The sequence below is a fragment of the Centrocercus urophasianus genome, unplaced genomic scaffold, assembly GCF_019232065.1.
Source record: "Centrocercus urophasianus isolate 14NV4802_14NV808 unplaced genomic scaffold, USGS_Curo_1.0 seq_19, whole genome shotgun sequence".
Classification (NCBI taxonomy): domain Eukaryota; kingdom Metazoa; phylum Chordata; class Aves; order Galliformes; family Phasianidae; genus Centrocercus; species Centrocercus urophasianus.
In genome coordinates this window covers 3,224,647-3,236,531 of record NW_024884744.1, presented here as the reverse complement: position 1 = coordinate 3,236,531, position 11,885 = coordinate 3,224,647, and the positions used below count along the sequence as shown (strand labels likewise).

Sequence of the window (11,885 nt, the reverse complement as noted above, 5' to 3'; positions counted from 1 at the left end):
CGTGTCAATCCCTCAACTGAGATATCATTGAGAAGCACTTTAATTGCACTAATGCTTATTTTCAGGTTTTGTGTGAGCGGACAGCTGAACTTTAGCTCTTGAGCTCAGTTACCCATTCAATGTTTCTGAAATAGCTTCTCTGCAGCACTGAAGTCCTGCTTTTAGCTGGAATCTGTCAACCAACAGCTGAAGAACCAAAGGTTTGTCATCTGTAAGTCTTTGCTGCTGTGCTTGTAATCAGCTGCTGGCGTGCTCCTTCAGCAGCCTGCTTAGCCTGTGTTAGTTACACTGCAAATGTTTTAGAGCAGGGATGGATGTTAGGCTTCTGTTTGGGCTTCTTGCTGTATAAACTTGCTTGTTGGAAGAGTCCTTACCCCAGTATGGAAATGCTGAGAGTAGGGAATAACTACTCTGCAAGTTACCTTCCCATTTTGAAACAATTTGGGTAGGACTGAAGACATTTATCATTATTCATATATGAAGACGTTTATCATTACAAATCAGCTGAAACAGTTTGACTTTGTAGGCGTTGATACTGTTTTCTCCTCAGTGCTTGGGTGTCCTTCCAGAAAAATGTATTTCACTGTGTATTAAGCTACTTTCTTTGAACTTCAGGGAATTGCCCACATGAAACTGAAAAGTAAGTTTTTCCCCTGGTATCATGAATGTAACAAGCTTTTCTTTCAACTAAATATAATCTAGGGTTGTTTTAGGTTTTTAGTGACACCATACAAAGCACTTCCGCTCTGCATTTCTCTTTCCATGCACTGGTATTTCTTGGCTTTCTAACAATTTTTTTACTGTTTTTAATTTCAATCAAATGAACATCTCATAAGGTTTCTCACTGTAGATGATGCAAATTCTCTTTTTATTTTTTATTTTTCTATTTTTTTTTTAATTTTTTTAGGAACAGACAATACTGGGAACCATGAACAAAAATAATTTTGTGATACTCCCAGGTTCAAAAAGTGGAACCTCTGTGAGATTAAAATCAAAGTAAGTTCATTTTATCTGACTGTGACTGAAATGTTGTATCAGCATTTTTATTAAGTTGTCAAGAACTGTTAGGTGGAACAGCTTATGTGTGTGCAAATGAAACACAGAGTTGGATTAGTTTTAGATTAGCAAGATAAGCTTATATTGGAGAAGCTTTATCGGTACAAAAACAAAGAAACAGCATTAACAAACCGTAAATGTCTTCATGTTGTCTTCTGATCTGAGGCCTTTCAGGTCTTATGAGAGTAAAAACCTGCAGTTTACTGGAGAGACTGGAATCTCTGAATCTTCAGAATGCTGCTTCTTTCAGTAAAGCCCGCTATGGTAGGGCAGTCTTGGTTGTGAGAAGGTTGTTCTTGACTTGCAGTTAATTTTGCAGAGCAGTTTTCAGTCTTACTGGAGACAGAGGGGTAACCTGCCTTTTCTTTTTCTTGCTGCTTTAGTGTCTTTCAGATGTCTTAATGTATTTCATGTACTTCCTATTGTATATTTTACTACTGTGATTTCTCTAGAACTGTCAGAGAGTTGCAACTGGAGAAAATACAGTTGGAAATGGAAAACAAAGAGGTGGAGAAGAAATTACGACAACTGCAGTCCAACATGAGCAGAGAAAAAGAGGAGAGAAAGTAGGTGACGTTTCTGGGTGCAGACCCTGCAGTCAGTTAGCATACTACAGTCTGTACTAATAACAATATGAACAGAAATGATGAAAAGTATATGGCAGTAAGAAAAAACGTGGTGAAATATTCAACATCCTCTTGACCTTTTCTTCTGGGGAACCTGTTGCTGCTGTTCTCAGCTGGTCCGTAGAGAGAGTTTTCCCTTTCCTTTTCCATCTTCCTTCTTGATTTATTTTATTTTTATCCCCTAAAATAAACAGTAATCTGTTCTGTTAGATTTAGTACATGTTTAATAAGCTCTTTCTTACCTTCATTCATAGGAAATCAAGTGCTTATCATTGGAAGTCTGGACAAGCAGGAGCAATGACTGTCCAAGCCCGACTTTTATCACAAAACAGAGAAAAAATCAATAAGGTAATAAGCTATCAACATATTTGCAAATAATGCTATTTAAAATGAGAGATTTAGGTGATTTGTGCTACAAAATATGGGAATTTTAAATACAGCAGGAATAAAAAGCTGAGTAATTCTGAGTAAAATTTGTGTTTCCTTTTGAACTAGAGGAACATCAAGCTCTGCCTAGCCATCTGTTGTTTTTTTAATTGCAATAGATACTAGATTGGTAAAAGCAGTGCTAATTTGCTATTGTGAGAGTCCAATTTGGTATAGCTGGAAGTCATCATAAACCTGCTGTAATAAGTCTATGGCATTGTGTCTTGTGTAACTTGAGCTGAGAAAGTTCTTTCCAGTATTTGTACTCTAATACATTAGTATGTAAATATATATGTCAGCACTCTTTCCTGTAGGTTTCTTCAGGAAAAGTGAAGTTGCAGCTACTGAAAGAACCACTTCAAGGTAATGGTTTCTTTATTAACTTAATTAAGAACTCTCTAACTTCTGGCAGAGTATCGGGTTCTTGAAGGTTGCTGCGATTAAGCAGTAAAGAATAAATCAGAGATTGTGGTAGCAGGTTATTTGGTTTTGTTATTTTTCCCCAGTGCCAAAGAAAGAACCATTTAAGCATGAAATGTCAAATAATGGAGCTCATGAAAAAACTGAAGCAAAGGAGATGGTTTCTCCTCGTCCACTTACTAAGAATGCAGGGCTGGTAAGTATGTGGTATAAAAGGTATCAGTAGGATACGTGCATATAAAAGCTTTGTAACAGTATCTAGGCATGATTATGTGGTACAGTATATAGGAAAAGTGTGTGGCCTACAGGAAGGAGTCTGGCATAGGTCTCTTCAGTGAACTCCATATGCGGAGATACAGACGTGCACTCTTAAAACACACATTCAAGTCTGAATGTTAGTTTTTGTCTTGTGCTAGCTTTTCTGTGCAGTGCTGTTGTATTGCAGTCAATGGAAGTGTGTTCCCTCTGCCTCCCTTCTTGGAGAGGAAGGAGGAATGTATTTTAATGATGCTTTTGCCACTGGGAAATGGTAACGTCTAGGAACTGAGTCGAACTTCCAGCCTTAGTTTTTCTGGCAAATACGAGATTTTTATACATATTTTACACTTTATTCAGCTGCTGGGAATAGTAAGTCATTTAGGGACTGCTTGCTTCACTGGGATGGTCCACCTGAGATGCCAAGTTAAAACTATTAGATGCACAGTAACTTACAAACAGGAGAAAAAAAAATAGGTATCTAAGACTATTTTGAACCAACTTTAAATGGTCTGACTTAACTGGAATGGAATTCTTATAGTAATAGGGTTTTTCCACCTGTTTGTGTGAATATGTTGGTAGTGTTCTACCCGATGACATCCTCTTCAATTCAATGATTGCTTTCAATGATAACAGCTCAGTACACCTTAAGTAAAGGAAGTCTTTACTGTTGATCTCCAGGAGTGGCAGAGATAAATAGCTCTCTTATCAGGTCTTTAACAGCGGGCTTCCCCACGCTGTGTTTTCATTGGTTGGCCCAGCATGTGCATGTGGCTGAGGAAGACTTGAGAGTGCTGCGATGGAAGCAAGCTGAATGGTTGCAGGCAAATAGCGTGTATTCAATAGTCTGTGCATATGTTGTACTTCTAAATACTTCGTACTTAGATACTTAGATAAGCAGGATGCGTTGATAATTCTGTCTGCTTTCTGAACTCGGGCTTGCTGGCAAAGTTACACTGGAAATCATCATTATGAACGATGAGCTTGTGTGTGTCTTTTAGCAAAGGCAAGCAGGAAGCCTACCCTCCAAAACTCCTCTGAACATTACCTGGCATCAGAACCACCTGCGTTTCGCTTCTCTTAGCGCTCAGCTGGAATTCATTCATTCCCCGCCTGTTCAGTGCGGTGACCGCCTGGGGACACCGGCTGTCCCCGAGATCACCGCCAGGGGGCGCTGCGGCTCCACAACGGCTCCAGGCGGGGCAGCGGGTCCGGCCGCGATTCGCGGCTGCTCTGCGAGCCTCTGTGACTGCGGGTTATTGGATTGCTGTTCGGCACGCTTGTGTGAACTCTTCTCACTCTGTTGATTGTTGATGTTAGTGTGTGCTTGCCACCGTCTCTCTGCTTTCTATGTCTGGTTCTCTTGATTCTTCTATCGTGCCGTTTGTTGGGAAGTTTATTTATAACAAATAAAAAGGTTTCATGTTATTCCATAAACAGACAAAAGCCAGTACGCGTCCTGGAAAACTGCAAGTTGTTGATCCCTTCAGATTTACTTCATTGGTGAATGAAACAAACATTAATCATGAGGAGAAGGTGGACAGCAAGCGCGGGGTCACTTCAAACAAGTTGACATCCTCACCAGCGTCAGCAGTCACTGCTGAGGTACTGTGCAGTTCAAAGCCAAAATCCTTTTAAACGTTTGTGACACCTTCAGCTGAGTGATCTGAGGTTTCACTGTGTGCCGAGGGATCAAATTGTCAACTTTAACAGTCTAGTGACCTGCAATTATGTATATCTGACCTATATACACAGGATGTAGGCTCTCTGACTAATGCTTTGTGCCTACTAAAGTATTTACTTCTTTTTTTGCATATGCTATTTTTTCCCCCTTATTTTGCTCTTGACAGAGCACTTAAGTTTAGTTGTGGGCAAGATCACTTAACAATTGAGTGGGTTTGATTACCAGAGCAGCACAGAAAACTGGGTTCTGCATTTCCTTAGCTGAGAATAAAAATGTTGGTGTTGTGTATGTAACCAGAGAGAGGATTATTATCAGAAGTGCTGTATTAATGATGCTGTGAAACTGATTTAGGAGCTCTCTGCAGAATCAGACTGGACAGGTCTTGGCAATCAGGACACAGGGATCTTACTAAATGGTATGTTTAATGAGGAAGAATCTGCAAAGATTTTTCAGGAAGCTTTGATTCAATGGAGGAACAGTAATCGTGACCACAGACCAGAACAGCATACTGGTGAGGTTCTACCAGGTATGATTTCTTTGTTGTTGTTTGATCTGCAATTTTAAAAACATTAGTAGCCATTTGGATAAGTTAGCAGCTATCTTAAGTAGCAAGGATGGGTTTTCTGCCAGAACAATGAATGTTTATTCTTTCCTCTACGTTCTACTGTAAATTAGCAGCAACCTATTAAGTTTTATGGCTGCCACCACTGCTGAAAATACTGTGCAATGACTGGTTTTAAGATCTCATGCACCCTACTGAGATTATTTTTTAATTTACTTTTAGTAATAAGAAGTCAGGTAACAGTTAGATGCACAATCCTATCTAAACCTGTATAAAACCAGTGTTTTCTGCAAATTCTGACAGCATGAATTCCTTCTGGCTGAGTCCAGCAAGTGGAAACAAGTTGTAAATTATGCTTCAAATGACTCAAATCTCCCTTTATCTTTTTGTAGAACAGGATTATCCTGACATCCTAAATGATAGAATTGAGCAAAGGCTTAGCTGGGCATAAACTACTGGCTTGATGTTCATTCAAAAATAACTTACCTAAATATTGAACTTATAAATGTAAATATCTGTATTTGTGCTGTTTTCTTTAATCATTCTAATAGAATCTGTGGAAAATCATGAGGTACAGACCAGTCTTTCTGTTATGAAAGAACAAGTCCAAATTCAGTTCAAGGAGAGTGGCCTGAGCTACATGGAGAAACTCTTGCTTAAGAAATACAAAAGGTATTGTGGAAGTGGCTGGTACTAGCAAAAGTAGTCAGAAATGCTTCATGGCATTAACAAAATTCCATTGGAACTGCGTGATGCTGGGGGATTGATTAGGATGTCTGTTTACTGGGTATGTAATTGTGCAAGGTAGCCATTGTAGCCAGACTTGATGACTTCATATATCAGAATTACTGCAGAGTATTTGAAGAGAGTCTTTGCTGTCAATTGGTTGCAGAATTTGAAGGCCAATGATGATAGTTGGAAGCCTGATTTTTACTTCAGGAATTTTATACAGGAAAAAGTGTGCCCTTTAAGATAGTGCTGTAAATATAACAAACACTTGTTGAGTTCCTGCAGCATGAGGTTATCCCATCATTCATTGAACAGAAGTGGCTGCTTTTTAGCAGTAGTAAACAGTATGGATTTTTTTTGGATGACATAAAAAAAAAAAAAAAAAGCTAACTTTTTAAAAGCCTGATTATAATTTCTTTTTTTTGTTGGTGATGGTGGTTTGTATTTCTTTTTTTCTTTTTTTTTATCAGGACTTCTGCTGATGAAATGCCTTCTAGTCGCCTTACAGATTTAAGGCCTGAGCGTAAACCAACTGCATTACACAAAGCTGTGACTGGAGGAGAGGAAGAAGGAAATGCTGGTCATACAGATGATTTAACAGGTGCAGTAGATTTGTCATTGAAATTTAATATTACATATTTGGGAGGTAGATACTTTTTAGTTATGGTTTTTGAAATATACGTTCTTAAACAGTTTCTGCCTGAAAAAAGCAAGCAACTAACTTAGAAAGTAATGTAATAGTTTGTGTTTTTAGAAATGAATCACAGGCATGAGAAAATAAAATGCGTTATATTAATTATATTTTGTAGTTGAGGAGGTGAGGAGATACTGGACATCTGTTTTTAGGGAGGAGGAACCCAAGAGTGGTACGGAAAGTGCGGAGTCATCTCTGAAAATTGAACTTCTTGATGATGTAAGTATGTGCTGAAGAACTTCGTAAGCCTTCACAGCCATCTTGTATGGTTTAAGTATTGACCTGTTGAAATCTTAAACTAGCAACGGCGTAGTAATTTATAATGAAAATATATGCACACATTGCATCTTCTGATCATCTTCATAAAAACATGGAAACTGCAGCTTTCACTTCACAGTAATTTTCTCCTGTGGTGTCTGTGGACCCTTAGTGTATAGGAATGACGCAGAAATGAAGTCTGCAGGCATTTTGTCACTTTGGTTTGTGGTACTTAGACTTATATTCTATTGCTGAATATGTATTTTTTTTTAATTAGTCTTACGACGTGGAGTTGGAAGAATCGTGTGACTTCTTGGTGTGTGAAGCTGAGGCTACAGGAATGAATAACCAGAGAAATATTGAACCGTTTGAAGAGTTTGGAAGGTGTGAGAAGAGATTATTTGTAAGAGGAAAGGAGTAATTTCTAATTTGATTCATGTTCACAAGTAACTGACAGAACTTATCCTTAATAATTAGAACTGATACCAATTGAAATGCGCGATTTTTCTGACATCCCAAAGTGTAGTTGGTAGGATGTGATCTGTTTTGGTGTATTTTACTCCTGTAATCTTTCCTCTATTTCCAAGTGCTTCAGCAACTGCAGATCAGCAAAACACAATGCCAGACCTTTTGCCAAAGGAGACTGCAGCCATGATGAAGTCATCTTGTCACTCAACTTTTGCGGCTGATGCTCAAAATCGTTTACCTTCTGATGGAAATCTTGTTTCCTCTAAAGAAATCTGGCAAGGTAGGTTTTCATAGCTTTCTTTTTTCTGTTATATACATAAGTTTTATATGCAGTTCTATCGTTCTCAGGATAGTCAGCTATTGATAATAGTAATTTTTTTAAAATTAACCATTTGTTGAGCTATGTATGTGCCATGAGCACAACTTGTGTGGTAGTTATCTCGCTTCTGTGAGCTTTTATTTGAACAGTAGCTGCTCTAATGTGAGTTGTAGACTGGAAAGAAATCCATTGTTAAGCAGAATGTGATCTTACAAATCTGTTTCAGTGTACAGTATTAAACATGTGGCACGTGTCTTTTTATCCTTGCCCATTGCAAGAGGCTTGGAACTAAATGCTCTTTAAAGATCCCTCCCAATTCAAACCATTCTATGATTCTTTTCATTAGGAAAAAATGCTTTTATATTGATTAGCTGAAGAAAAGTATAAATTATAATATTTGCTGTGTGAAAGATGGTCTCTGGTGTAAGTGTTCCAGTGCCTGTTGCATTCAGCATAGTCATGATGAATTCTTACACACATCAGTGGTTCCAAGGATCTTATTCTGTGTCTTAAGCGTATACAGAGTAGGGCACTTGATTAATTTTAAGAAATGTGTTGGTCTGTAAGGATCCTTTTTTTCTTAACCTTGCAAGTACCAAAGGCTTGTTCCAGCATTCAGGATCTAAAGTGTGTTCTGTTTGTACTTAATACAAGGAACTGTTTATATGAGTCTTCAAATAGGGGGGAGGAGGATCGAGAGCTGACAAATGAGGTGCAGCTTATGCTTTTTTATAGTAAGTGCAGAAAACTTAATAGATTTCTTCATATCACCTTGTGTTAAATGCAGCAGATACAGTAAGTGTGCTTTAATACAAAATCAATAACAATTTTCCTTTTAATAATTCTTAATTTCAGGAGATGGGAGATGGGTTACTGACGTGAGCTTAAGCAAGCATGCTGATGAGTCTGTAGTTCAGGCTGTCTTAGAAAGTCAAATGGGCAGATCTTCAAGTGGTCTCAAGACTCATAGAATTTCTCCTCTGGTAACATGCAGACCATGCTCAGGTAAGAATAATAATCTTGAGATCCTGCTTTAATAGGTTATTTTGCCTAGTATTTATTTTTGAGCACATTTGTAACCTTGTTTCTTTAAAGCAGAGAATGTGTTTTATGGATCTATTTGTTGTAGGCGCCCTGTCTGTGTTGAAAGATGTTGAACTGGGAAATGATTTTGGTTTTTTGTTCCAAATACAGAGTAAAAGAAGAAGAAACAACCACCAAAACATCAATATTACAAAAGTTTTGGAGTTTTGACAGGTATTTAAATGACAGGGATGGTTTCAGCTGCTTATAGGAGGACAATCAATACCTGACACTTACACAGCTTTCTTTTACAAATGTTCCTGACATCCTTGGATTGCTTTAGATGAGTGGAACATATGCAGTCTTTGAGTCAATTTGACTTGTTCCAGCTAGGAAGCACAGAGTTTGAGATTTGTCTGTATGAGTAGTAACTGTTTAAATTAATGATTTATTATAATCCATTTAGATCAACTCGTAACTTAAACTACAGGTTACGTCATTCATTATTTTTATCTTTATGAAATCTTGAGTTTGCTACAAGTTGTGGTCTTGTGTGATTTCAGGGAATGATTCTATCAGACCTCGATCATCAGATGTGCTGCAACATAAACTGACCAGAGATTGTGCAAAATGCACTCATCCAAGACCAGAGAGTTCAAGTTCACCTCTGCGTGCATTTAGAGCTAATACTGAGATATCAAAGCACAAGGATGTTGATGTAATTAAACAAGATGAACATTGTTGGGAATATGCTGCTGACCAAGAAGCCTTACTCTGTCTGGAAAAAGAATTACAAACTTATAGGGGTAAGTGATAATATTGCTTTTTCCCCTTAGAGGTAAGGTAATGAAAGCATGTAGCTATTTCCTTATTTTTTGCCCTAGTATCAGTTAGATCTAATAATATGAAACCAATTAACTATGCAGGACTAGTTGAACTGTGATTTATTTCTATTTGATCATGCTTTAATCTACCCCTAATTTAGTAGAAGCAGCTGTTTCATGCAACTGTCTTAATTATTTTGTTTATACTCTGCGATTTCACTGCAGGGATCTGCACAATATGTATATGGTATCAGGTAAAGTTTTGCTTTCAAATAAGTATCCTTTCCTTCAATATGTATCCTTACCTTCAAAATGGGCACCTTAACTGTTGTTAGAAGCTAGATTTGTGATACAAGGCTAGCAGGAAAGGGAAAAGATGGGCAGGAAATTCTATGAACCTATCCTGATGAGAACTGCCAGTAATGAGGCACTATGGATCTGATATTGTCTCACTTTGGGTTTGACTAGAGCAACTTTGCTTTGTCTTTTTAAGACTGTCCCAGTCTTTATTTCCCCCTTTCATTCCACTTCCTTGGAATATTTTTCACGTGTGGAAGCCTGTAGCAAAAATGTGTGACTAGCTGGAAAAATAATCTTGCATCTGTGTTATCTAACAACTCTAGGCTGTGGCACTGGCTGATTACCCCTTTGGATTAGTACTTGTTGTATATTCATTACTGTTTTAAGTGCATTCTGCCATTATCAGTCTGCCTTTTCTGCTGTACACCGAGGTCTCCTACAGGACCTTACCTACACTGTTTCTTATTGTGTTGGTGTAAGCAGCTCAGAACTGAACTCTCCATTATTTCTAATGATATAGGAGCCATATAATAAAAAGTCATAATTCACTTGAGGGCTTGTAATGACATCCTTTACCAGCTACAATTAGTTAAGCACTTAATGCTTTCGTTGATACTGTGAAACTCTTTAAAATTGATAGTGTAAATAATGTGGGTTTTATTTTCTTGGTTATATTAGTCACTGAAATGACTGCAGATATTTCAGATCCTCAAGAAAAACTTTACAGCCTAACTTCTGAAGATGTAACCTCCTCCAGCAGACGTTCAAGGAAGATATATGGAAGTGTTACAGATTTCCATAAAACCCTGGATCTAAAAGACTACAGCACAGCTGATATGCTTGGGTAAGCTAAATTCCTCAAGTATGTTTTTATGGTACTGTAAAAATTTTAATATGCCAAACATCTTCCCAGAACTGTAAAACAGTCTTAACTTTCTGATTTTACTTTGTATACTTATTACTAATGTCAGCATGACCTATTTTGTATCTTGTTTGTTTGTTTTTGAAGTTGGTAATTGCATCTCAGATTAAGAGTAAAGCAATGTATTTTTGAGATCTCCAATTAGGAACGTTGAGATTTAAAAAATAAAAATAAAAATGCTTTGTTAATATGCAGCACTGATATTTAAAATGAATGTTACAAGTCATCTGAGCTCTCTGCTTGAAAGATTGCTTTAAAAGGAGTTGTGAGCAAGTGAGACAATTACGTTTGACTGACTGATTTGTGATGTATCATTCACGTTGCTTTGGAGACTGAGGAGGAAATTAGAAAAGAGGACATTCCCCAAAGTTCTGTTCTGCCATTGTTTTCTTATTATGATCTTGTAGCAAATAATGGTGAGGCACTATATATTGTGTGAAGGTAGCTGACTTAGACTTGTGTGTTGATACTACTGAAATTACAGTGCACTAGAAATCTAAACTATATTTGCAGTTGGTACAGTTGGTGCTAACAAGGCTCACTTTTCTAGCTCTACCATTCTGGATTGTGGGATTTCTTCACTAAGGCATACCAGTGATAAGGTTGTTTACCTCTTCTTTATTCATTTCCATCTCCTAAATAAAATGTGATAAAAGCTGAGGGGTTGAAACTGAATAGAGTAGGTTTTGGTGTATGCAAAACATACAGCAAAAGCTATTTAGTGCCTTTATTACTGTGCATGAACGCATGTCCCTGAGGCTTTACACAGTTGCTAGAGGAACTTGAGCTGCTGAAAACCTCTGTGCTGTGTTTGTTTTAAGGGGCTGTGATGAAGACCAAATAGATGATGAGGAAGAAATTCTGGAGGATAAACGGCAGGTTCTTGCATTACAGTAAGCATGTGAGGAATGTAATGATTCTGTATCTTTGCACTTTGTATGAAAACAAAGAAGCAGATGAAGAGTAATTATTGAGTGCTGTTGATGTTATTTATTAAAGATTACTTTGTAAATTTGTAAATAAAAATGTTTAAAAATCACTCCACTTGGATTATTTTTCTTGCTGTGGAAAAACTAACAGGATAAAAGAAAACTGAAAAGACTTGTTGGGAGATGCCCTGCATTCTCAGGCACAGCAGCTCCCTTCAGCTTTCTTCACAGCGTGGTGGTGGTTTTTTCATTTGTTTTTGATGTATGTCTGAAATGTAGTGAAAGCTTTTTTGTTTGGTGCAATGCTTTTCTCCACTGTGGTTTTTATGATATTTTGAAGGTATCTTAATCTTTTCTCTGGTTTTGGTCACCAAAGAAGTGAAACTACCT

The 11,885-nt window shown here is 37.5% G+C and overlaps 1 protein-coding gene across 1 annotated transcript; it reads left to right on the top strand.

Annotated features, from left to right (window-relative positions):
* The first annotated feature begins 928 nt into the window (after positions 1-928).
* Positions 929-11,463, top strand: ZBBX (zinc finger B-box domain containing). The gene is made up of 16 exons (XM_042821189.1): positions 929-996; positions 1,509-1,622; positions 1,937-2,030; positions 2,423-2,471; positions 2,615-2,724; positions 4,224-4,388; positions 4,819-4,978; positions 5,581-5,701; positions 6,229-6,359; positions 6,568-6,671; positions 6,988-7,127; positions 7,298-7,458; positions 8,353-8,502; positions 9,084-9,326; positions 10,350-10,488; positions 11,388-11,463. Exons 1-16 carry the CDS (start codon positions 929-931, stop codon positions 11,461-11,463), a joined length of 2,025 nt encoding a protein of 674 aa, XP_042677123.1.
* Positions 11,464-11,885: the final 422 nt, after the last annotated feature.